General features: G+C 38.0%; 1 protein-coding gene across 2 annotated transcripts in view; it reads right to left on the reverse strand.

Annotated features, from left to right (window-relative positions):
• Positions 1-3,878: 3,878 nt before the first annotated feature.
• SERAC1 (serine active site containing 1) overlaps positions 3,879-27,685 on the reverse strand; it is a 66,238-nt gene continuing 42,431 nt past the window's right edge. For both annotated transcript variants that reach the window (XM_055310842.1, XM_055310841.1), the window contains exons 10-18: positions 26,992-27,105; positions 24,241-24,403; positions 14,161-14,311; positions 12,338-12,479; positions 10,820-10,914; positions 9,567-9,664; positions 8,427-8,609; positions 7,169-7,312; positions 3,879-5,167 (exon numbers count right to left, since the gene is read on the reverse strand). In XM_055310842.1, coding sequence (XP_055166817.1) covers positions 5,031-5,167; positions 7,169-7,312; positions 8,427-8,609; positions 9,567-9,664; positions 10,820-10,914; positions 12,338-12,479; positions 14,161-14,311; positions 24,241-24,403; positions 26,992-27,105 — 1,227 coding nt within the window. In that variant the 3' untranslated portion in view covers positions 3,879-5,030. The remainder of the gene's footprint in view (positions 5,168-7,168; positions 7,313-8,426; positions 8,610-9,566; positions 9,665-10,819; positions 10,915-12,337; positions 12,480-14,160; positions 14,312-24,240; positions 24,404-26,991; positions 27,106-27,685) is intronic.

Raw genomic sequence — 27,685 nt, forward strand, 5'->3', positions numbered from 1 at the left:
CTAATTTTATTTGGGTCCTCTCCCTTTTGTTTATCTTGGGTAGGGTAGCTAGTTTGTTTTACCTTTTCAAAATCCAGCTCAGATTCACTGATATTTTCTATTATTTTTCATGGACCCCAACGTGGTGCTTGAACTCATGAACCTGAGAACAAGACCCAAGTTGATATCGCGTCAGACACTTAACCAACTGAGCCACTCAGGTACCCCTCTATTATCTTTTGAGAATCTATTTCATGTATTTCCATTGTGATTTTTCTTTCCTTTACTAACTTGGGGCATAGTTGGGTGTTTTTTTCTGGTTACTTAAGACATAAAGTTAGGTTGTTTGAAATCTTTTTGTCTTAGTTGTAGGCATTTGTTGCTGTAAACTTCCCTCTTAGAAATGCTACATTCCTTAAGTTTTGGTATGTTGTATTTCCATTTTGACTTGTCTCAAGGTATTTCTTATTTTTATTTTTTTCTTTAACCCATTGCTTATTCAGCTGCATGTTTAATCTCCACATATTTGTGAATTTTCCAGTTTCCTTCTTTTCATTGATTTCTAGTTTCACACCACTGTGGTCAGTAAAGATGCTTGATAGATTTCAGTCTTCTTAAATTTATTGACTTGTTTTGTGGCCTAATGTATCATCTATCCTGGAGAATGTTCTACATGCACTTGAGAACAATGCGTATTCTGCTACTGTTGGATGGAATGTTCTGTAATTATCTATTAAGTCCGTCTGGCCTGATGTCCTTTAAGTCCAATGTTTATTAATTTCTGTCTGGATGATGTATACATTATTGAAAAGCAGGGTACTGAAGTTCCTATTACAGGGTATTTTACTCTTCAGGTGGGTTAATATTTGTTTCATATATTTACATGCTATGTTGGGTATGCAAATATTTACAAATATATGTTTTTGGATTGAACCTTTTATTATATAACTTTCTTTTTGTACATTTCTTTTATTGGAGTTCAATTTGCCAACATATAGCATAACATCCAGTGCTCATCCTGTCAAGTTGTCCCTAATTACAGTCTTTGGCTTTAAGTCTATTTTGTCTAATATAAAAAAAGCTACCCCTGCTTTCTGGTTTCCATTTGTATCAAATATCTCCATCTTGGGATCCATGGGTGGCTCAGTGGTTTAGCACCTGCCTTCGGCCCAGGGCATGATCCTGGAGTTCAGAGATCAAGTCCCATATCAGGCTTCCTGCATGGAGTCTGCTTCTCCCTCTGCCTGTGTCTCTGCCTCTCTCTCTCTGTCTCTCATGAATAAATAAAATCTTAAAAAAAAAATCTCTATCTCTTTACTTGCAGTCTGTGAGTGTCTTATAGGCAGCTATAGTTTGGTTTTAGTAAATATACTCAGTGACTCTGTCTTTTGCTTGGAGAATTCAGTCCATTTACATTTAAAATAATGGTTAATAAAATGGCAACAGTAAGTCCATGTCTAATTGTTTTCCTTTCTCTGTTATATATTTAAGTTTTTGCATTCAGATTACTATGAAGCTTACATAAAACATTTGTTATTTTAAACTAAGTTCAAATGTCTACTAAAGCTATTTTTACACCCATTTTGCTTTTGATGTCACAAATTAGATATTCAGATCTTGTATATCCATTAACAAATTGTAGTTTAGTACTTTTGCCTTTTGCCTTCATATTAGATTTATAAGTGATTTACCCGCCACTATTACATTATTATTGTGTTCTGAATTTAATCATATATTTACCCTTACCAGTGAGATTTATACTTTCATGTTTTCCTGTTACTAATAGCATCCTTTCATTTCAGCTTGAAGGATTCCCCGAACATCTCGAGTAAGGCTGGTCTAGTGGTGATGAACTCCTTCAGCTTTTGCTCGTCTGGAAAACTCTTGATCTCTTCTTCAATTCTGAAGAATTTTGCCAGGTATTCTTGATTGCCAGTTTTTTTTTTTTTTCTCAGCACTTTGATTATGCCATTCTCTTCTGGCCTGCAAAGTTTCTGCAGAAAAATCTGCCAACAGTATTATGGGGTTCCCTTGTACATAACCATTTTCTCTTGCTACTCTTAAGATTCTCTGATCTTTAACTTTTGGCAATTATAATGTATCTTGGTATGGGTATGTTTGGATTCATTTTATTTGATATTCTCTGGGTTTCCTGGTTGGGGAAGAATCCAGCCATTATTTCTTTGAATAAGCTCTCTGCCCCTTTCTCCTTTAAGGAACCCTATAATGCATTTATTCTTTTTGGTCCTCTGATTGGATAAATTCCTGCCATCTTTGAGTTTGTTGATCCTTTCTTCCACACAATCTAGTCTGTCATTGAAACAAACACGCTATTGGATTTGCCAGTTTATATTTTCCAGCTTTATAATTTGTTTGGTAAATGCTTATATATTCTAGGCCTATGTTGAAATTCTCACTTTGCTCATGCATTATTATTCTTTGGTGAAAATCTTTTTATTTTGAATTCTTTATCAGGTCATTTATCTCCATATGATTAAGGTCTGTTTCTTAAGTTTCATCTTCTATATTCTTCTGTTTAATCATTTTCCTCAACACTGTTGATTTCTGTGCATTAAGTAAAACACCCACTTCTCCCAATATTGACAGAGTGGTCTTATTTAGGAGATGAAATTTGTCATTCAGTCTGAGCTCTTGATTCTCTCTCAAACCTCTGTGACTATCCAAGCCACATTCTTTGTTCTTAGTGTTTGCCACCAGTTGAGGCTCTGCCAAAACCTGTCAATGTTCCAAAAGGGAGGAGGATCTGTCAGTACCTAGAGGCAGGCTGACTAGAAGCTGGACTTTTAAAGTTGTAAATAGATTTCTTTCAGGGAAAGACCGGGAGATGGGTGTTTCTGCCTACTGCCTCTGTGCTGGGCCCTGAATGTTTGCTACATGCTGAGGGACCTGCAAACACAGGTTCTGATGGCCACCAAAGTCAGGCATTTGAGGGGTGCATTCCCTGGGTAGCACCCACAAAAGCCAGGTCACAATACATGCACAAGGTTCTTCCAGGGAGACACCAATGACCTGGAATGGGCCAGAGGGAGAATGTAGATATGCCTCCCTTCTACCTCTCCAGTCTCCATGGAGGATCAAGTAGCCTGAGCCTCACGCTGCAACTTTAAGATATGCAAACAGACATCCATTAGCTAGTACTTATTGTTAGCTTACTTACTGTTGTGAGCTAATTGGTATATTCACTGTATCTACATAATAAAACAAGTGGTTAAGTCACTTGTTTGCTGCCTAATTAAACAAATGTTGATAGGGTTTACTGATAACCTCAGTTTACCTTCAAATGCTATACTCCAGTTTTAGCTTTGACTATCCCATTCTACAAGTGTCTACCATCTTCAAAATGCTAAAGACAGGTTTAACAGGACCCAGCAATTCCACTCTTAGTATATATCCAAGAGAATGGAAAACATGTCCACATAAAAACTTGTACATAAATGTTTATAGCAGCATTATTCATAATAGCCAAAAAACAGAAAGAACAGAAATATCCATCAGCTGATGAATGCATAATCAAATGGGTACATCTCCACACAACTGAATATTTGACCATAAAAAGGAATGAGGTTCTGATACACACTACATCATAAATGAACCCTGAAAACAGGCTAAGAAAAAGAAGCCAGACACAAAGGGCCACATATTGTATGATTTCCATTTATATGAAATGTCCATAATAGTCAAATTCATAAAGGAAGTAGATTAGTGTTTGCCAAGGGCTGAGGAAAGGAGGTAAGGAATGATTGCTAATGGGTATAACTTAATTTGGGGGATGATGAAATGTTCTGAAATTGGATAATGGGGAAGGTTGTACAACACTATATTTAAAAGGATGAATTTTATGGTATGTGATTTCTATCTTAATAATGCTGTTATTTAAATTATTTTTCAAAAAGACTTTATTTATTTATTCACGAGAGACACAGAGAAAGAGGCAGAGATAAGCAGAGGGAGAAGCAGGCTCCTTGCAGGGAGCTCGATGTGGGACTCCATCCCGGAACTCTGGGATCATGCCCTGAGCCAAAGGCAGATGCTCAACCACTGAGCCACCCAGGCATCCGAATAATGCTATTTAAAAATAAGTCATCAACATGCTTTCCTATTTTTTTTTCTTAAAGATCTTATTTTTAAGCAATCTCTACACCCAATGTGGGACTAGAATTCACGACCCCCAGATCAAGAGTCACACACTCTTATTAACTGAGCCAGCCAGGCATCCCACGATTTCCTATTTCTCACACGCTCAAGGTCAATTGATACAACTTTCAAATGAGCATGAAAGAAAGGTATACATTATTTAGCTAAAGAGAATCAGAGAATCTTGATAGTAAGTATTGCTAGTATAATATAATGGCTTAGAATAGTTTTATTTCAGACTCTGATCCATAATGGATTAGCTACTTTATCCTTATCTGGGAAAAATTATAAGTATAGGTAGCTATAGTCTCGAAAGAATTACTATAGGCTACAATTCTTTTAAAAAGAGAAGTATTTGTTCTCAGTAGTATGAAAATAAAAACGTATAAGGAATTGACCCATGGATGACAATAGGTCTGACAAAGGTAACATGTGAGACGAAGGTTTACACGGATATATTTTTTTTAAATTTACAGCACATGGATATCCAGAACAAAAAGCCTTTATATTCTAGTTAAGTCTCCTCTCTAGCTAGATACCCTCCAAATGGCATTTTTATGGAAGGTGATGATTGTTCTCCCTTTAGAAACCATCAGTGTTCCTCCTACCATGAGCTGGAGACAGTCATGGATGACAAAGGCATTTTCTATCCATAGCAGTTTGTTCCTTGCACAAGGGACAACACTGCAAAACATAAGCTAGCACACATGGAATTTCTTTTAAATCAAAAGAATCCAGTGTTTGTGCTTTACAGGGCATGAAGTGAGAACAATATTCTGTTGCCTGCAACATGCTCCAGACCACATTGATGCCGTAGCGCCTGTGTTTACATGATTGCTTAGAGCTTAGTAAGAGAAACAGAACACCAAGTTTCTTGCAAAATGGAAGAAGAGAACTCAGTTTTCAAGGTCTTTGGCTAAAGTTTCACAGATGAATTGTAAGGTACGCTGGTATAAAAAAGCATCCTTTTTCTTTGGCTTACAAATGTTCAAATGGTCAACGTCCACAGGAATTAGATCTCCAATGCCTAAATCTGAAGAAAACAAAAATGTCAATAAAATCTATGTAAAAATATACCCTGTCAATATTGAAAGATAAATAGGTAGTTCCAAATGGTGATTTGGTTGTGATAAGAGATTCAAAAAAGATACAAACCTGGAAGTTTGACCATAGCTAAGCTACACGTGACTATTCTCACAAGAACAGATTCTCAGTAGGTATAAATTTATGCTTTTCATAAATTCTTCATATGTGTTCTGGGCTATTTCTAATTTATTTATTTATTTTTAAAGATTTATTTATTTATTTTTATTTATGATAGACAGAGAGAGAGAGAGAGAGAGAAGTAAGTCAGAGGCACAGGAGAGGGAGAAGCAGGCTCCATGCACGGAGCCCGACGTGGGACTCGATCCTGGGGCTCCAGGATCGCGCCCTGGGCCAAAGGCAGGCGCTAAACCGCTGAGCCACCCAGCGATCCCTATTTCTAATTTATTTATTTTTTTATATTTTTTTTAATTTTTATTTATTTATGATAGTCACAGAGAGAGAGAGAGAAAGGCAGAGACACAGGCAGGAGGGAGAAGCAGGCTCCATGCACCGGAGCCCGACGTGGGATCCGATCCTGGGTCTCCAGGATCGCGCCCTGGGCCAAAGGTAGGCGCCAAACCGCTGCGCCACCCAGCGATCCCCTATTTCTAATTTAATAACAGAATCTGAACAGTATCATCTTCAAAACCTTTATATACATGCATGACATTACTAAATTATTTCAAGCTTCTTTTAACCACCTTTTCTCCTAGTAGTTATGTTATTATACTTCATAATGAGCTCCCTTATCCTGATGACAAGAGTGGGAATGTCTCATATAGGATCTATTCCTTACTCTGCCAGGGGGGTGGAGGTGGGGGAGATGATTTAGTGCTTGAGGCACTGAGTGGAGGTTCTGCAGTTTCAGCCTAACAAAATCCACCTGGATGAAAGTGACAAAAGGTCCTGGTGAGGACAGCCAGGTAAGGAATACAGGTCATGGTTATGAAGGAAGACAAGCCTCCTCGTGACCCCAAACAAAGGGCAGACAGAATTACAAGGCTCTGTTGCTAGAAACAGTTGGTCCACAATATCATCTTTAATTTTGCTTCAAGTTTCCAGTCTTTTTTTTTAAGTTCTTCAACTACTAAATAGTAACTCCTTATCCTACAGCATATTACTTTGTGGTGAAAGCCTATTTAAGTTCTACTACAGAGTATTACATCTTTCATTTTATTTAATGGAGTTAGGAAAACGTATACAGGTTTTAGAACCAATTGGCAGGCACTCCAGATGCACTCTGTCCCTGAGAGCTCTCAGTACGGCCAAGTGCCACCAGGACAGCACCTAACATTGCCTCAGAGGTAAAAGGGTTGGCCAGGTGAGAAAAAAGCATTTCAATGAAGGAAATGTGTGGGTTATCTACTACATATGGAGTAATATAGGAGGTTATAAAGAAAATTAAGATTTGGGCCCTACCTCAAAGAGCCTAATATACCACAGTAACAGGTATTGGTTATTACCTTCAACCCCAGGTTTATAAAAGAAATTGTTGCTTGAATATTCCCCATCTAAGATTCCAATGGAAAAAAAACTAATGTTAAAACAATACGATCTTCCATTTACTAAAGCTTCCAAACCTTTAGCTGCATGTAGAAAGCTTTAACAAATCAATTCTCAGTCTGTTAAATGAAATACTCCTTTCACTCTAGCTGATAGAAAAGTTGTCTATTCTTACCTTAATTCAACAGCACTTACTGTGATGGCTAAGTTAGGGGCAGCCAATTAACCTCTGCTAGCTGGCCAGTTGAAGGAAGGGAGGAGTAGTGCCATGGTTGTATGTTGGCAGGGAAATTTTAATCTATAGCTGAAAAGAATAATAAAGTCTAGATCTTCATATAACTGTCTCCTAAAACTGAGAAGCTGAATATAAGTGGGTTGTTTATAATTAAACTAGGTACCACCAACTAAGCATCTAATAGCAAACAAATTTCAAAAGAGGGAATACCTGCTGATTCCACGGGTACCACATGCAGTTTAATCATGCTACCAATGTAAGTTGGCAGTGTTTCTACAAAATTCAGCACCTGGAAATTTTTGTCTTTAGCAAACTCCAGAAAGTCATCCTGTAGTGTTTTAAGTGCAGGAGAATCTGTAAAATTAAAATTACAGAAAACAAGATTGTGACAAATTCTGTTTACCCAATTCATAATAAAATGTACTAAAGAGAAAATTAGGGTTCTGATTCAAGATAATAACTTATTTTCTCTCCTTCCTAAGAAGCCATTAAGATGAGAGTAAAAAGCTGTAGCCACATCAGAACTGATAGAGGCCAGCAGACAGAGGGAGAGGTTCCACATGTTACTGGCTGACCGGATGCATGTGGGGCCATGTAGTATGTTGGACTGGGGTCCCTCAGAGTGATGGCTGTCACCATCACCCTAAAGCACAGCTTCCCATTGGCAAGGCCTGTCTATAATCACAGAGTGCCTGTCCCCCCATTCTCAACTGGATAAAGGCAACCAAGATATACTAGACATACTAGAGCCTCTAGACCCATGCTAGAGGATAGCTTACAACTGAAAGAGACCCAGTGGGCAATCAAAAAAACCTGGGCACAGAAGACACAGAACTCAGTGAAGAGACAAAGGAACTTTAAGGAAAAACTAATCAGTATCATTAGAATGATTTCAAAAGAATCAGAGAACAAGAGTTTCTGGAAAATAAAACTTGACTGCAAAAAATAAGGTTCAAATAGAAGGTTTAGAAGATAAAGTAACTCTCCATAAAGCAAAAGAAAGAAAATACGAACAAAAAGACAACTGGCATATTAAAGGCTCAGCCAGGGGTTCCAAATTGATTAACAGGGGTTCCAGAAACACAGAAAATGTTTATTAATCAAAATAAGTAAGTACATTATACTTAATACCCTGAAAATCTTGTTTGTTTATATTTTAATAGCTGATTTTCCAAACTCCTGGGAAAAAAGCAGTTCCTTGGTAATTTGGGATAATTCTTAAAATTTTAAATACTTAAGACAGTATTAAAATTATTAATTTGAGCAAATAATGGCTTAAGGAAGGGTATCAAAGAAAAATCAAGCCCAAACTAAAAATTTTCTGTGATAGTCTATAAACACAATTTGTATACAAATAATAAAGTGGGATAATACAGTAAAGTTAGAAACTGTCTTCTTTTTCTCCTTCTCCTGTATAATGGATATTAATATAATCCCAATTCCCTCCATGACAGAAGGTAAATATTACCCTTGCTGAGTTCTTTGACTTCCAAAGAGGGAAACAGAAGATAGCGAATATTAACAGAGTATTCAGCCAGATGGGATCCATGATGAGGGACGCTATAAAAAATAATTCCTCTGGTATTGTTTATAACAGCACTCATTTCTGGCTTCTTGGAGGCTTCCAACAGCATTTTTTTGACAAGAAGACCTAGCCATACAAAGAAAAACAATTCATAAGCTGTTTTTCTTCCCTCCATTAATCTAAAACAAGGGGGTTGGGAAATGCATACAAATGCAAACGAGATGCATACAAATAGGTAAGATTCTAGAAACTCAGCTGAAAGACAGATCTCATATCACAGGATACACTGTCCCACAGAAGGGTATTAAGTAATGCTATGTTGGGTGTCCACCAATGAAGTAAATCTGCAGCACCCAGCCTCTCCCATCTTGCCCCCAGTGGCCTATACTAATGACCACACCATTAGGACAGTACTAATTATTCAAAAAAGAGTACCATGAAGCTTATCCACCATGGAAAACAAAGCTTCTGTAGGAAAATGCATCTAGGAAGACATAATCTCTTCCATCCCCCCCACCCTGGACTTGAAGCTGATAATGCAACACAAAGGTCACTTAGATGGTAACAGTGGATCTCTGTGGACTTAGAGGGCTGCATCTACCTCTCCTTCAGCAAAAAGCCCCAAGGCAGAATCTGCAATCCTGAGCATTTCATCAGATAGAAGAGGCCAGAGGCTGTAGCAAGGCCCTCTCCACGGCAGATGGTGACCACTCTCGTGAGGAGTGGACTGGGAGAAGCAGATGACACCTAGCAAGTGCATGACAGAACCAAAGAGCAGATATCTGCCATCACACCTCCCCCTTAGCAGGCACCGCTTCTGATGTTTACGATTATTGCTACATGCAAGGATTACACATTGTCAAACGCATGTTCCTTTGACATGGTTTGTTACTAGTGGTCCCCTTGTGGAAAAATAATTCGCATAGAAGGAAAGTAGTAATCTAAAATCTCTTCGCCGTATCCAAAAACATTAATTTAGAGGGAAAGGGGGCCAGAATTAAGTGAACCAGGGAGCTGCGGTAACAGGTTAGCCCCAATAGCTGAATAACCTCACAGTGCTGGCTTCACAAAAATGAAACATACCTCCCATGCTATGTGATACCCAAATGACTGGCCTATCTCCAACACCGGCAGCTCTGAGCTTCCTTAGGAGTTCGTTGCTCCTGAATGCGATGGACTTTCTAAACAAAATGAAAACAGCAGACATGATAGGAAGTTATTGATTCTGCACCCTGCTTCCTGCCCTAATTTTACTATCCAAGTTTTTGGGGCAAGAGCTTTTATTGGGCCAATACCACATATAACATTTTTGGGTCAGGATCATTCCTACTCTGTCTCATTTCTACAGCTGCTCATTCCCCATTTTTAACTTAGTCACACTGGCAAAACGGAATACGTAAGTCCAGGACAAGCCATTCATTTACTATACAAGCAGGGTTTGGGTGGCTCAGCAGTTTAGCGCTGCCTTCAGCCCAGGGCCTGATCCTGCCGCGAGTCTCACGTCAGGCCCCCTGCATGGAGCCTGCTTCTCCCTCTGCCTGTGTCTCTGCCTCTCTCTGTGTCTCTCATGAATAAATAAATAAAAATCTTTATAAATTAAAAAGTAATTTTCAAGCTAAAAGGGAACTTCAAAACTATCTAGTCTGATAATTTCAAACTGTTTATCTATAAAATCCTCTCCTTGCAGTAACAGTTTGTCAAAGCTCCTTTTGGCTGCAATAAGGAAAGACCCCAGAGAACACTTCCTCCAGCACCTACATGGGTGCCATTCGCAGACAGCACTCAGCTTCCTAACAGTGATTCAGACCAATGCTCTCAATTTGCAGACCAAGCTTCCCAGACAAGTGAGATGACTTGTCTAAGATGACACAGTGGGTCAAAAGTAGAATCAGCTACTCTAGGTCCCAGAGCTCTTCTTCCTATATATACAATTGACACATAAGATATAAAAGTGACACAGGCAGCCTGCATTACACAGCATCTTTTCCTTTGCTTCCTATAGCCAATATATACTTGTGAACACAAAAGCAAAAAGCCTCACATTTACTTCTGGGAGTAAAGGAGATTTTGCTATAGAATCCACAGTCCTTATTACTAGAATAGTTATAAATGAACCACTTTAGGAGGCCAACACTGACACTACATCTAATCTAAAGCTTATACTATTTCATTGTTTACATGTTATTAACTCCTTATAGAAGAGAAAAAAGGTTAGGCTTTTCATAATAAAATTCTGTTTGTAGTATCAAAAGATAAAGCTCCCCTCCACCCCTGAGGGTCCACTTGTGGCCTGGACCCTGGGCCTTGCTCTGAGTCCACAGCATCCTCTCTGTTACCTTTCCATAGGACACCTCGTTCTCCAGTCGCTAAGGCTGGTATCATACTCCACAGATATAATTCGGAGAGCAGGACAATCTCTTGCCAACCATGTCTACACAAAATAAAAGGTACAAAACAACACATGTGAATTTCCACTGCTCCTGTTGTTTCCTAGTGATTGACACCTGTAACTAAAGGCCACTGTGATACTGATGACTATTAAACATTACATTGGAATAAAGTTAAAAGGTGACTAGAAAATCAGTTCCAGCATTTTATCTTTTTATGTTTCTGGTCATAATGAGGCATCAATATTTATAGCATAAAGTCAATGAGAGTTTCAAGAGAATATTTTCAGTTTTAATGTGCTATAGCCAAAAGCAAGGAGTTTTTGGACTCCAGATCAAATTGGCTTTTAGAAAGCATTTCATAGAAAGTTATGACCTAGGACAGACCATACAGTCTGATGGTTGGAGATTCAAGCTGAGAACTCAGATACTTAGTCACAGTTCCATCTGTGGACCTTAGGCCGATCATACTTTCCACACTTAAGTGTTGTCAGAGACAAAATGTAAACCATTCTCTCTGTGGGATAAGCCTCCATGAAGGTGAAAAAGCTATGGTGGTACAAAGCCCTGGAAACTACACACATATCCATTTTCACTGAGCTTTAGGTACACTGCATTCAATGTGTTGATCCCAGAGTTAAGGCTCTTAGAAGAAATATCACTAAGGAAATCCAAAGTAGAATTATTTCTTCAATGTATTCCTATTGTTATAATTATTAAAATCACAGAACTAGCTAACTATTATGAATGTATTATTTGTTACATTTTTAATAGGAGTGAACTAAAAATGGGTCCTTGCTCATTTTTTACTCAATGAAATATTCTTTTAAAGTTATAGTCCAGGGATGCCTGAGTGGCTCAGCAGTTGAGCATCTGCCTTTGGCTCAGGGCGTGATCCCGGGGTCTTGGGATCGAGTCCCACATCGAGCTCCTTGCGTGGAGCCTGCTTCTCCCTCTGCCTGTGTCTCTGCCTCTCTCTCCGTGTCTCTCATGAATAAATAAATAAAACCTTTAAAAAAATAAATAAAAATAAATATAGCCCAGGGACGCCTGGGTTGGGCGTCTGCCTTCGGCTCAGGTCGTGATCCCAGAGACCTGGGATCAAGTCCCACATTGGGCTCCCTGCATTGAGCCTGTTTTTCCCTCTGCCTATGTCTCTGATTCTCTCACTCTCTGTGTCTTTCATGAGTAAATGAATAAAATCTTAAAAAAAGTTCTAAGGTTTAAAAAAAAATAAAAATAAAGTTATAGCCCACATCCTAACCAGAAATTACACAACAGAAGGCAGGATGACAAGCCCAGCTGCTCATGAACATACTACAAGTGTGCTTAAGGGACAGAGAGGGAGAAACTGCATGGAGGAGAAATCCCAATAAAAAGAGAAAAATAAGCAAATCAAAATCAACAGCAAGAGATGGTAGAGTGTGTCATGAAGAAGGTGGCCTAGCAAAGTTAGCACTTCCTTACCTTGGGCCAACACGTTGTATACCTGCCTTCATCCTCTAAAATCTTCTCAGTTAAAACCTGCTCAGTGTCCTGCTGGCGCCATGTTTTGAATGCTGCTCCCATAAGGCCATGAATAAAAAGGACATCTGCTTTAATGGGCTGACTGATAGAGGAGAGAGTTTTAAAAAGAAGCAGAATAAATGCATTACTGCTTTGTTAAGAATCTATATGGTATTCTGTGGATGGTACTTAGCAAGTTCACATGACAGAAAAATAAAACCATGAAAGCAAGCCTATAAGCACAGGTGTACTAAGGAACCCTGTGAGGAGTTTTAGCAAAGACATAAATGAAGTGTGCACTCTCTGTGAAAATGGAGCTAGATCTAGCCCTAGCCAAGCAGACCAACCAAAATCAACTGTAATGAGTTTAATGACCAATGAAGTAACATGTCATAGACTGCCCTCCAAAGAATTTCATGAGAATATTCCACAAATCAATAAAAGTATTTAAGAAACTAATTAGGAATATACTAGAGTAGTTTCAAAACAGATTTTTAAAAACTTATCAGGGAAATGTTTATCAGAAATGAGATTTTTAAAAACTTATCAGGGAAATGTTTATCAGAAATGAGATTTAGGGGCACCTGGGTAGCTCAGTCAGTTAAGGATCCGACTCTTGATTTTGGCTCCGATCATGTTAGGATTGAGGAATTGAGCCCCGTGTACAGCTCCATGCTCAGCAAGAATCCTGCTGGAGATTGTCCCTATCTCTCTCTCCCCCTCCCCCTACTAGCACACACACACACTTTCTCAAATAAATCTTTAAAAAAAAAAAAAAGATGCGAGATTTTAAAGTAATTCATAGTCTTTAGGTATGACTCTTTTTGTTTTAGTTGGAGGCAGGGGCTAAGGTTAAGAGAGAGAGATTCTTAAGCAGACTCCATGCCCAACGTAAAATCTGATATAAGGCTCAATCTGATGACCTTGAGATCATAACCCAAACCAAAATGAAGACTCAAACACTTAAACCACTGAGCCACCCAAATGTTCCTAGATAACATTTTTACAAACTGTAGATGCATATGACTTGTAAGCTATTTTAGTACACAATTATGCAACACATATAAAAAAACTTTTCCATATCATTTATTCTATAAAATTGGAATTAACCACACAATCCATTTTTCAATTAAATGTTTTTGCTATTTTCTGAGGTATTACTTTAAAGTGCCTGAGAAAAATCCAAGAAATAGATAATTTTTCATTGTGGTCCTTTCTATATTTATTTATCTCAGCAATGATACAGCTGGAAATGGTGAGCAGAAATAATCTTAAAAAGGAACAGGAGTCAAATTTATCACAACTTGCTTCTTCCAGTGAACAATTTTATACTTTGCATAAACTTTGTCCAGTCCTTCTGAGTTCTAGAACCAGGCTAATATAACATGGTTGTCTGCATAGAATGATGTCCTATCTTCTCCCATGCAGACCAACCTCTACAATCCAAATCAGCTATTAACTCAGATCTACAGAAAACAAGTAGTGAAACAAAGAACTACATGTTACAAAGTTTAAGGGGGACCACATTACAAGAGGTGAGCGCCATCTTCCTGAAGAATAGCCCTTGGTGTAAAATCACACCGATTGATTTAGCTAGTTCCATACTTCCACAATAGCCCAAAAATTCTTCTGAAGTTGTTATGGACAAACTGTATCAGTAAATAAGGTTATCGGGATTATTTGTAAGGTATTTAACAGCTGAATTATGTAGAAATAAAGTAAAATGATAAGCCCTGTAGGCTTTATGTCCCCACAGGAGACAAAGTGACTGTGTGCTTTCTTACCTTGTGCGATACTGGGGGTGTAGCACGTACACGCCATCCTGGTATTTTTCTTGCATAGTCTCTCGGTCTAGATTAGCCAGGGTTCTGGCAGCATGTGAGGCCTCCATAATGCGTTGAGACTTCATTGCCTCTGCCAGTATTGAAACCCAACCTGGTAAAGAGAGCAAACCCCCTCAATACCCACACTACTCCATCTGGGACTGTGAGCGGTTTCTGACTAAAAGTGTCAGGAGAAAGGCAGACTCCAGTGTCTGTCTCACAGAAAATAAAGAATACTCCAACTCCATTCTGCCCTAAAGTCCTCTGGCTTTCACAGCACATGATGTCCCAAGCCAGGTACCTGTAGGTGGGGGGGTGGGGGGAGTGGGGGGGGGTCTCAAAGAAGGTGTGAGGGGTTTAAGAGCCATTTTCTTTTTTTAGAAAATCTAACAAAAGTTGCAATTACTAGAGATGTCATCAATAATGATATTCTGCTTTTAGTAAGAATTACTAAACTCAGTTTTAATTCTAGTTATTTCATCCTCATTGTCAGACATATTAGCAGCCTTTAATGCACATAAGAAATGATTTCTTAATAATGAGCTTACTTAGAAATAAGTGTTGGCGAGGATGTGGGAAAAAAAGGAATGTAAGCTGGTACAATCCACTATGGAAAACAGTATGGAGGTTCTTCAAAAAATAAAAACAGAATTACCATGTGATCTAGTAATTCCTCTACTAGGAGAAAATGAAAGAAAGAAAACAAAAACACTAATTCAAGGGATATATGCACCCCTATGTTTACTGCAGCATTATTTACAATATGGAAGAGTAAGATATGGAAATAACCCAAGTGTCCATCCACAGATGAATGGGATAAGGCTGTGGTATATATATATATACATGCAGTGGAATAGTGCCCAGCCTTAAAAAATAATGCAGTCTTGCCATTTCTAACAACACGGATGGATCCAGACAATATTATGCTAAGTGAAATAAGTCAAAGACCAATACCACAGGATTTCACTCATATGCGAAATTTAAGAAATGAAAGAAACAAAGAGACAAACATAAAACAGACTCTTACAGAGAACAAACTGCTGGTTGCCAGAAGGGAGGAGGTTATGGGATAGGGGAAATAGGTGATGGGGATTAAGAGGACACTTGTCACAATGAGCACTGAGTAATATAGAATGTATGAATCATTATACACCTGAAACTAAAATAACAGTATATATTGATTAGATTTAAATTTTAAAAAGAATATTACAAAAATAATGAGCTTGCTCGATATATGAAAGTCTGTAAAATACGAGGTTCAGGAAGGAAACATTTTTTTTTCTCAGCTCAGAGATTCACAGTATTTGACAGCTATTTGATTTCTCAATGACTTTTAAAGTAAGCTCCACCCCCTTTGTAGGGCTCTAATTTAAGACCCAGAGATCAAGAGTTGCATGCTCCACAGACTCAGCCAGCCAGGTTCCCCTAACATATACATACTGTATACCTTGTATGTACTTTTTCTCTTCAACAGCATGGGATTATACTGTACAGTATGGATTGTTTTTAAAGTCTATTTAAGTAATCTCTACACCCAGTAGGGCTTGAACTCACAACCCAGAGATCAAGAGTCACATGCTCTACCTACTAAGCCAGACAAGCACCCTGGAATCATTATTTTTATAAAGACAAAGTCATACCATGTGCAGTATGACTTCATTTATTTTTCTATGTTTTTGTTACTTAAAACCACTTAAATATGTATCAACACACATGCATACGTGTGTGTTGCGTGTCTGTAAAGAGGCACCAAATTAATAGTTATAATCTCTTAGAAAGGAGTTGGATTTGGAGAGGGCTCTGTAAAAACGTGGGTTTAACTTTTTTTGCCGTTTCTATGTTCTCTGAAGTACTTACCACTGGATCTATTCCCATGTTATTTATATAATTTACAATAACACAACATGGGCCTTGAGGGCAGAGATGTAGACTCAAAATTTCTGTCTCCTACTTACTTATTGTGGAACCTAGTCAAGTTACTTGGCTCTCTGGGCTGGAAGAAGGTTCTAATAAATTAATCCATATAAAAACTGCCCTTACCAAAGCCAGTGGCACTCAGTACAAAGCAATTATCCCTATGTCCTCCTCTTATGCTCTGTGGCCAAAGTGTTGAATATCAGTGTGATGATAATCCAAAAGAAATCTCAGGCCCAATCATTCTTTAACAATATTCAAATTTGTAATATCAAAAAATGTCCCTTCCAAATGTGTTAAAGTAAGCTTTATAATAACAATATAAGAAAGTTGTAAAAATCTATCTGTAGAGATTTACAGGCATATCACTGGTATACATACAAAAATATGGCTTTATTTTTAATGGAATCCCAAGAAAGGAAACACGAGAGAAATCATGGCACAAGCCATTTCTATGCTTTTTCTGGTTGACAAAGTATTTTCACAATGCCTGAGATGCTTCACCTTTTACAAAACATCAAAAACACCTTGGAAAACTTGTGTCTTTAAGATTCAGTGTTTTTAAATTCTGTAATATCTGAACCATAATTATAAAAATAATTTTCAAAAAACAGCATTTAATAATCAAAGTCCTACTTTAGCACTCCTATCATTTCCCAATTCCATTTATAACCTCAAAAGTAACTAAAGTTTGGTGGTGACCTTTCAAAACCTTTTTAAAAATTCGGTCATATACCTATAACGTCTACATATATACACTATAGCTCTATATACTTTTTTTTCTTTTTTTTCTTTTTTTCTTTTGCCTAAACAGAATTGTACTATTCCTACTATTCTTTTTTTTTTTGAATTTCATTCTTTTTTTTTTTAATTTTTATTTATTTATGATAGTCACACAGAGAGAGAGGGGGGGGGCAGAGACACAGGCAGAGGGAGAAGGAGGCTCCAAGCACTGGGAGCCCAATGTGGGACTCGATCCCGGGTCTCCAGGATTGCGCCCTGAGCCAAAGGCAGGCGCCAAACCGCTGCGCCACCCAGGGATCCCTATTCCTACTATTCTGTGACTGGATCTGATACTTCAGCATTGTGTCTTGGAATGCTCTCCACATTCCTCGACTTTTCAACTATTGCATTTAACATAATTTGAGTATACCATTGTTTACTTAACCATTATTCCTACTGGCAGACATTTAGGTTGTTTCCATTTTTCCATACCACAAACAAATCCCAATAAATATTTTTATTCTCAAATCTTTTTTTTTTTTCAAAATCTTATTTATTTATTCATGAGAGACAGAGACATAGCAGAGGGAGAAGCAGGCTCCCTGGATGGAGCTGATACAGGACTTGATCCCAGTACCCTGGGATCATGACCTGAACCAAAGGCAGACACTCAACCACTGAGCCACCCAGGTTCCCCATACACAAATCTTTAAGAACATCCAAGAGTATTTAGGTAGGAGAGCATACTAGTATTATTGACCTAGTATTATTACTAGGTCAAATGCTATATACATTCTTTTAATAGACAGTGCTAAGTGCCTATCAAAAAACTGAATCAATTTATTTTTTTAAAGATTTTATTTATTCATAGAGACAGAGAGAGAGGAGCAGAGACCCAGGTAGAGGGAGAAGCAGGCTCCACACAGGAAGCCCGACGTGGGACTCAATCCCGGGTCTCCAGGATCACACCCCAGGCTGCAGGCGGCACCAAACTGCTACGGCACAGGGGCTGCCCAAAACTGAATCAATTTAAAGCCTCACTAACAATATATGAGAGGAACAGTTTTCACACACCCTCACCAGCAGTGAATATTACCAATCTTTTTAACTTTTGTAAATCTGAATGGTAAAAAGTTACAGATCTGATACTATTAAGACCTATATCTTAATAGGTGTATATATATATATATGTAAAGATGCAAGATCTCTAAAGAAAAATACAAGGTAAGGCAGCAGAATTCAAACAAATGTTCAGAAATAATGAGAGCTGAGCAAAAAGAATATAGGTTACTCTGAAAAGTTTAGACATAAAATGGAAAAGCAGAAGAGAGGGTGAAAAACTGGGGTGATACGGTGTCAAGAACTTAGGTTGTTTTTCACATTGTCCCCTAACCTGTATTGATCAGAGTCCCATTGAGAGGGAGCTGCTGACTACACAGATTAGAAGACCTGCAATTCCCGAGCCAGTGAAAGGAGCCAGGAGCCAGGCATAGCTGGAGGTCTCACAAGAGATGTCCCTTTTCCTATCATCAGGAGCAGAAAAGGAGAAGATTGGTTTGGTTTTGGTAGTGGGAAACTAGGGAAATTCCTTTCAGGGTTTCAGCTGTCTCACTGAAGGAGGAGAGGTCATCTGCTGAGAGGACAGAATCTGTGGAAGGTCTGAGGAAGGCAGAGGAGGTTTAAATCATCATTGCTAGGACTAAGTAAGACATGCTGACTGGAGAAACAGGACTGTTGAGTGACACTGAAGGTGACGACCGACCTGCAATGATCCTGTGCTCAGCCACAGCAGCAGATGGCAGGTTTTCCCTAGTGCTGGGGTCTTGACCAAGGGCACGCTCAGAGGATGGAAGGGAGAGGGAGTACTTGGACACTGAGGGGAATGTGAGTGAAACGATGCAGCATGGACATGTAGCTGAAGTGGGGAACAAAAGGCACTGAGAAGTTGGTAGAAAACAAAAGGGTCCACAGATAGCTTCCTGGAGAGAATGAAACTGGTCCCTGGGAGAGCAGATGCAAAGACAAGCTTGAATGAGAGGATGTGCGCTGAGAGGTGAAGTACTGACTTTACAGGTGAGGTGGTTTTAGGCAGTGACTAGGTCCAGGTATGGCACGGGAATGGAGAACTAGACAATCAGGAATGGAGAAGGAAGCAAATGAATATGAGACGGCCAAGGAACTGAGAGACCAAGACATTCAATGGGCTAGATGGAAGAGAATGGAAGACTTGGGATAGAGCCAGGGTCCAGTTAAGGGAAGTGTTTTGTGTGTTGTTGTTTTTTAAATAAAATACTGATTTGATCAAGGTGCTATTCCATTAAAGAAACTAAAGATAAGTCAACAGAAATTATCCAAAGTAAAACACAGAAAGAAAAAAAATTTTTTTGAAAAGAAATGAAGAGATTCTCAACAACGTGTGGAACAGAATCAAGAGATCGAATATCCATGACTGAGATCCCAAAAGGAAAAAAGAGCAAAAAGGAAATAAGAAAAAGTATTTTAAGATGGCTAGAAATTTTCCAAATTTGATCAAAAACATAAACCCACTGATTCAGTCAGCTCGGCAGACCCTGAGTGGCATAAATACAAAAAAGGAACCAAACACTTCACAAACTGCTAAAAACCAAACATAAAAACCCCAAGCCAGAGAGAAAACGACAAGGTACATACAGGAGAACCAAAGTGGCAGTAAGAGACTTCTCATCAGACAGCAGTGATTAGGAGAGAATGGAATGACAGTTTTAAAGTGCTACCAGAAAAAAATAACACTCTGTCAACACAATTCTTTATCCATGGAAAATATTTCCTGGGATAATCAAAGGCAAAGTCAAGACTTCCAGAAAATGAAAGGTGAGAGGATTTGTCCAGCAGACCCAGGTCTTTAGGCTGAAGGGAGATGGTATCAGATGTACATGTAGATAAATAGAACAGAAGGAAGAACACTGGGTATTATAAATGTGCAAATAAAAAAGACTTTTTGGGGTACCTGGGTGGCTCAGTGGTTGAGTGTCTGCCTTGGCTCAGGTCATGATCCCAGGGTCCTGGGATTGAGTCCCACACTGGGCTCCCCACAGGGTGCCTGCTTCTCCCTCCCACCTATGTCTCTGCCTCTCTCTGTGTGTCTCTCATAAATAAAATCTTTCAAAAAAAAACTTTTTTTCCTTATAGTCTTTAAAAATATCATTTGACTGTTAAAAATAACAATGTATCACAAAGTCTATAACATATGTAGGAGTAAAATACATTATGACAATACCACAGAGGATGGCAAGGGGCAGAAAGTGAATTATACTGTTGTAAGAATCTCACGCTATATATAAGATAGTATAATAATAATTCAAGATAGACTGTCATAAGTTAAGGATACCACCAATAAAAAAATACATAAATAATGCTATATAAAAACCCAAAGGAGGAGACAAAGCAATGTAAAAGACACTCAAATAACCAAAAAAAGTCAGTAAAGGAGGGAAAAAAGGAAACAATATTCATAACTACATTAGAGGTAAAGAAACAAACCATTCCAATTAAAAGGATCAAACTAGATTTTTAAAAAAGATGTACCTATCTGCTGTCTATAAAACATGGCACTTATTTTTAAAGTCATAGAAAACTGAAAGCAAAAGAAAGGGCAAAGATAAAAGACTGGTAATGCGAACAGAAGAAAAAGCCAGTGTGATCATAGGGAAATAAAAATCAAAACCATGGGACTCCTGGATGGCTTTGCGGTTGGGTGTCTTACTGGCTCAGGGCGGGATCAAGTCTTACATCAGGCTCCCTGCGAGGAACCTGCTTCTCCCTCTATGTCTCTGCCTCTCTCTCTCTCTCTCTGTCTCTCATGAATAAATAAATAAAATCTTAAAATAAAACAAAACAAAACCACAAGGAGGGGCGCCTAGGTGGCTCAGTTGGTTAAGCCTCTGCCTTCCGCTCAGGTCATGATTTCACCATCTGGAGATCAAGTTCCACATCAGGCTCCCTGATCAGCAGGGAGTCTGCTTCTCCGTCCCCATGCTCTTGTGCTCTTCCTCTCTAATAAAAACTTAAAAAAAAAAAAATAAAACACCAAACCAAAACAAAAAACCCCAAACCACGATGAGATTATCTCTTCACACCAGTCAGAATGGCTAGAATCAAAAAGACAAGAAATAACAAGTGTTAGTGAGGATGTAGAGAAAAAGGAGCCCCTGCATGCTCTTGGTGGGAATATAAATTGGTACAGTCACTGTTGAAAACAGAATAGAGTTCCTCAAAAACTTAAAAATCAAAATACCATACAATCCTGGAATTTCACTACTAGGTATTTATCCAAAGAAAATGAAAAAACAGGATCCCTGGGTGGCTCAGCAGTTTAGCACCTGCCTTTGGCCCAGGGCGTGATCCTGGAGTCCTGGGATCGAGTTCCACGTCAGGCTCCCTGCATGGAGCCTGCTTCTCCCTCTGCCTGTGTCTCTCATGAAAAAATAAATAAAATCTTTAAAAAAAAAAAAAGGCAAAGAAAATAAAAAAACTAATTCAAAAAGAAATAAGCACCCCTATGCTTACTGTAGCATTTTCTATAAAACCCAAGAGATGGAAACAACCTGTATACATCAATGGATAAAGGGGTGTGTGTGTGTGTGTGTGTGTGTGTGTGTGTGTGTGTGTGTGTAATGGACTATCACTCAGCCATAAAAAAGAATGAGTTCTTTCCATTTGTGACAAACAGAAATTTGGATAGACATAATACTATGAGTATTATGTTAAGTGAAATAAAAGAAAGAAAAACACAAATACCATATGTTTCACTTCTACCTGGAATCCAAAAAACAAAACAAAAAACTCCCATAGAAATAGACTCATACAGAGAATAAACTAGTGGTTGCCATATGGGAGGGGAGTGGGGGGCTGAATAAAATAGGTAAAGGGGTTTAAGAGGTACAGACTTCTAGGTATAAAATAAATAAGTCATAGAGATCAAAAGTACAGCAAAGGGAATATGACCAATAATATTATAATAATGTTGTACGGTGATGCATGATAACTACACTTATGGTGAGCATTTCATAATGTATAGAATTGCCAAATCACTATGTTATATACCTGAAACTAACAGCATTTTATGTCAATTATACTTCAATAATAAAAATGTTTTCAAAAGAAAAACAAAAAGGTAGTTGGCTATTTTAACACCAGATGAAGTACACTTACAGAAAAGGAGTATCCCCAGTGGTAGAGACATCACTTAAAAAACGAATAATTTACCAGGAAGAAAACCTGGCAGAACTAAAGGGAAAAACAGATAAACTCATAATCACAGTTTAAAAATTTAACATATCTCTCAGTAATTCATAGAACTAGACAAAACTCAATAAAGACCTATAGAAGATTTGAGCAATACCGTCAGTCAATGTGGTTTGTTACATATAACACTTCACCCAACAACTAGAGAGCACTCATTCTTTTCAAGGGCACACAGAACATTCACCACGACAGACCATACCACAAGCCATCAAGTAAGTCTCAATAAACTTCCAAAGACTAAAATCTTATAAGGTACATTCTCTGAACACATAAAATATTAAATTAGAAATCAGAGACATAGAATATCTAGAAAACCCTTAATATTTATAAACTATGCAGCACACTTTTAAGTAATCATGAGACAAAGAAAAAATTCACAAATAGAAAACATGTCAAACTGAATAACGATGAAAATACAATATTATCCAAAATGTGAGGGATGCATCTAAAGCAGGTTAGAGGAAATTTACCATTTTAAACACTAAATTGTAGTGACTTGAAACATGTCTTCAAATTCTTTGACACTATTTTCCATCAAGAGGTGATGAGTCAAAACGCCTTCCAAAACTCCTCCCTTTGAATACGAGCCAGCCTTAGTGACTAGCTTCTAATCAATAGATCATGGCAGAAATGACTTCCAATGCTTGATTATAAAAAGAAAAGAGCTTATATCTGGTGCTCTCTCGGGATGTTTGCCCCGAAACCTAGCCATTACGCTTTAAGGAAAGCCCAAGCTGCATGCAGAGGTGCACGTGGAAAGGAGTCAATGTTCCCAGTCCCAGCTGGTAAACAGTACCAGTTTGTGAGCCAGGTAATTAAGCAAGAAATCTTGAAAGTGTATCTTCCACTACCAAATCATGCCCGAGTTTCAGATTCATGAAAAATATATGACTAAAAATACATGACTACTATTTTAACCAATGAATTTTGTCTTTGATACACAGCAACAGATAACTGAAACAAGAGGTTAAAATCAGTGATCTAAGTTTCTACCTTAAGAATCTAAAAAGATGGAACAAATAAAACCCACAGTAAGTAGTACTTTATATAGAAAGTTTGATCCCTGAATGAGACTTTATTAAATTAAAAACTCCTACTGATCAAAATTCTCTTAAATGTAAAAAAAAAAAAACCCAGAGAAACATAAGAAAAATGTAAATTAGTTTCTAATAAATAGGAACATATACAAGGTCTATGTGCACGTATGTATGCATATTTGTGTGTCTGTGTATTTGTATATATCATCTTGCTTTCTATTTCTACACTGAAAGACACTCCAGAACCAATAGGCACACCAAGCATCCAGATCCTGGTCTCTACTAATCTATCTGCACTAAAATCTATCTGCATTTCTCCTCAGAGATGAGCCTGGAACATCTCATTCGAATTCCTCCCGAAGTGAGGTTGGCATATTGCAAGGACATGGGGAGCCAGTTTGTTGGGCTCCCACTAACCAAAACAGAGACAATCTGGCATCAAATGTTAACTACAGATATAAACCATTAAAAAAAAAAAAAAAACAAAGCAGGAATCTCTGTGCTCATACTGATGGGAGAGGGTAGGAGAGAGAGACAGGAAGGAAGAAAGGAAGGAGACAGATGGAAGGAGAGAGAAGGGCTCCTGCTTACAAAAAAATGCCAGATACTGAAAAAGCACACAGGGAAGGCATGCTGCAGTTAAAAAAAAAAAATTATCATTTTGCAACCATCATGCTAAAGACTGGATAAGACAGGAAATAAATGAGGAACAGGATATATGCATGGTCTTAATGATCTTCCTACCAGCAATTTATTAGGTGCAAGGGGGAAAATCACTAATTATACTCTGAGTACACCTCCTGGTTAACCAAGCTATAGCAAAAATGATATAAACAATTAGATGGTCATCATGGCAAAAACTGTTCTTCTGTGACTGATTGTCCATATACCGATTATACTAGGTGTGGATGATGCACATGTCTCAAGCAATTCTGTACCCCTATTAAAATGACATGCTCTAAGGATGCATAATTAACCCTAAGCAAAGTCTTAAGTCTATAAAAAAATTAACATATCATGAGGGGTGGGGGTGGAAGAAGAATAAAGGACCAGACCCAAAATACTCAGTATATAAAGGCGTTACCTGAGCGAACTATAGTAGAATGAAGATGTTCATTCAAAGCCATATTTCCAACGATACGCATTATATTTCTTTGTACTTTAGGACAATCCTTGTGCAGCTGGTACAGCCTCTGAAGTAGCTGTAAGCCTCCATTTGCTTCAATTTTATCACAATGTGTAGATATCTAGTACAATAAATTAATGAAAGCTCACTTTATGTTGCACAAATTCACTAGCCAGGTGACAGCATGCTGACGGCACCGCCTGGGGACTCTTTCCTGCTCAAGGACAGAGGCCCACCTACAACTCCCATCTCAGCTTACTTGAATAAATAAGCAAATCCCCATCTATGTGAGAGGTGCTTAAAAATTACTGAAACTTGGGACGCCTGGGTGGCTCAGCAGTTTAGCGCCTAACTTCGTGATCCTGGAGTTCCAGGATCGAGTCCCACATCAGGCTCCTTGCATGGAGCCTGCTTCTCCCTCTGTCTGTGTCCCTGCCTCTCTCTGTCTCTGTGTCTCTTATGAATAAATAAAAAAAATCTTTAAAAAAAAAATCACTGAAGCAACTAAGGCATATCTCACCAGGACTTCTGAAATTTTTATTCTTAAAGTTACTCTGCTTATCTATTGGTGAGATGTGTAACCTGACAATGTCATTATTATACAATTGTTTCAATTTATAGTGATACTTTGGATAGCTTGAAGCTAACTTAAAAAGGTTCCCTATGCTTGAAAAACTTGCCGCATGTTAACAGGAAGAAAAACCCCATGCAAGTAGCAGATTTTGCTTCTGCATGTAAGAACTCCCAGAGATAAGTACCATCTGCAGTCGGCACACCACCCCACACAAGCCCACAGCTATGGGGCTCTCCTAAAATTCAGAGGACTCAGAAAAATATTTAAAGAGAAAGATCTTTTAAGATGTTTAAAGTGGTAAAACAAAAAAGAAATAAAACAGGATATGGATTTTTAATGGAGAAAAGAAATAAAAGAAAGCCAAAGGAAATATGTAATATTATGGAAAGTCTTCATAGTGTGCCAAGGTCATTGGCGCGGCCTTGGCCTCTTCCCATCACTGATTGTACTCACTGACATGATACCATGTCACATATATGTAACAATCTCTATTCTCTAAATTTTTATTGAATTTTATCATATTTTTAGTACATTGAAAAGTATGACTTTTAGACATATGTCAGTGAAATATGTAATGACTTTGGAAGTTTCTGGAAAGGTATTCTATGTACTTTCCACTGAAGATGCATCTATTGCTTCAGAAACTAGCCTTAAGGGGATCCCTGGGTGGCACAGCGGTTTGGCGCCTGCCTTTGGCCCAGGGCGCGATCCTGGAGATCCGGGATCGAATCCCACGTCGGGCTCCCGGTGCATGGAGCCTGCTTCTCCCTCTGCCTGTGTCTCTGCCTCTCTCTCTCTCTCTCTCTGTGACTATCATAAATAAATAAATAAATAAAAATTAAAAAAAAAAAAAAGAAACTAGCCTTAAGTTGCAAAAACTCAAGCTTGTTTTCCCACGTGCCCTTTTGAACTACAATGCTAATACCTCTGCTTTGTACTTGATTCCTAACTCCACTGGTGGAAACTGGAGATGACCAAAATGCTGGGCTTTTTTAAAAAAGATTTATTTGTTCATGAGAGAGACACAGAGAAGCAGAGACATAGGCAGAGAGAGAAGCAGGCTCCCTGCAGGAAGCCTGATGCGGGACTCGATCCCAGGACCCCAGGATCACAACCTGAGCCAAAGACACACAACCACTGAGCCAGCCAGGTACCCCAACCAAAAATGCTTCTGCCATGTCTAATGGATTGCAAAATCAAACTGGAGAGTTTAAATTCTCTAGGATGGAGTTTCTCATGATGTGGGATGAACCACTTCCAATAGCCTCACCAAGAATGCCTGTTACAAATGCAATTTTCTGGACATAAGCCCACATCTACTAAATTAAAACTGTTAGAGGTGACCAGGAAATATGTACTTTAAAGTATACTTCCTGAGTGATTTTTATACATTCATGTTTGAGCACCAAAAAGTTTGTTGCTTTTTTCTTTTTAAAATCAAAAAGTCACCAGGGGGCACCTGGATGGCTCAGCTGGTTGGGCATCTGACTCTCGATTTCAGTTCAGGTCATGATCTCAGGGTCATGAGTTCGAGCCTTGTGTCAAGCTCTGCTCTTACCATGGAGTCTGCTTGAGAGTCTTTCTCTCCCTCTGCCCCATCTCCCCACCTCTCTCTCTCTCAAATAAAATCTTTAAATAAATAAATAAAATCAAACTATGATCATGAAAGGAAAGTTGTCATAAGTGCAAAAAAATTAAAAACCACTAATACTTGTTCTGGTTAAAATTCAAGAGTATGGTCACCCAATTTACTTCTTTTCCATATTGCTACATTTCTGGCAAATGTTTTACTGAAAATTAACTACTTGATAATATTTGTAAAAATGATCTGAGAAAGGCAGTAAAAGTATAATTCAAAGGTCAATGCCATATTGAGACAATGGATTGCTTTTTTATGTGCAAGTAAGTTTAAATACATTTTTAGAAATACTTGGCAAAAATGAAATATGTATTGTGCTATATCATGACTATCAATTCTAATAATTAAATGGGGGAAAAAGCAGAAATTTTAAAACAAGCAAAAAGCTTTTTTTCTTTTACAAAAAATGAGGATTACTTCCCTTGAATGAACCAACATGTACAATTTTTTCATTATGATCATAAAAACTAAACTACATTCTGAAAATGTAAGTTACCTCAGAATGTTTTACCAAAGCTTCTAAGCAGAACATTTCCACTGTAGCTGAAGGAACTTCTCCAAAACTTTCAGCATAAGGAAGTCCATTTCCTCCAAAACACCATAAGCCACCCTGAAAGATAATTAAAATGTTTACTGAAAAGAGTGACTCTTTTTTGTTTGACAAAAAAAAAAAAAAAAAAAAAAATCCTTGAGCTGTATACACAACATATTTTGGAAGCTGAAAGAGAACTAGTTATGCAAATTGTTGCTTACTAAAACAGAAAACATAAGGAATCATTTCTAGAAGAGGCTATCTTTATGTCTTTCTTACTTCTTTCCTCTGTATCCTCTTCTCTGAAAGTATGAAGACTAACACACAATTCTTTATCAAGTAAGAAAAGCCCAGTGTTGACCATAATGTTCTACTGTCAGATGATACTAGTGGAGTCTACTTGAAGTCTATTAATCAAAATAATAAAGAGAAAAGGCATTAATGGAAAAATTTTAAATGAAGATAACTGATAACAATGATCAGAGAGCTTTTATTTCTTCCTAACCTGAAATTCAAGTTCATATGGAAGAATAAACAAGAGCTAAGAAAAGCATGAGACAGTATGGCAATGTGAACTAGCTATAATAGTAAAATATAAGAATAAACTGGGAAAAGAAAATTTCAACTCTTAATCACAGGTCAAATGGTAATGTCACTA

This window comes from Nyctereutes procyonoides, unplaced genomic scaffold (genome assembly GCF_905146905.1).
Source record: "Nyctereutes procyonoides isolate TBG_1078 unplaced genomic scaffold, NYPRO_anot_genome, whole genome shotgun sequence".
Lineage (NCBI taxonomy): Eukaryota > Metazoa > Chordata > Mammalia > Carnivora > Canidae > Nyctereutes > Nyctereutes procyonoides.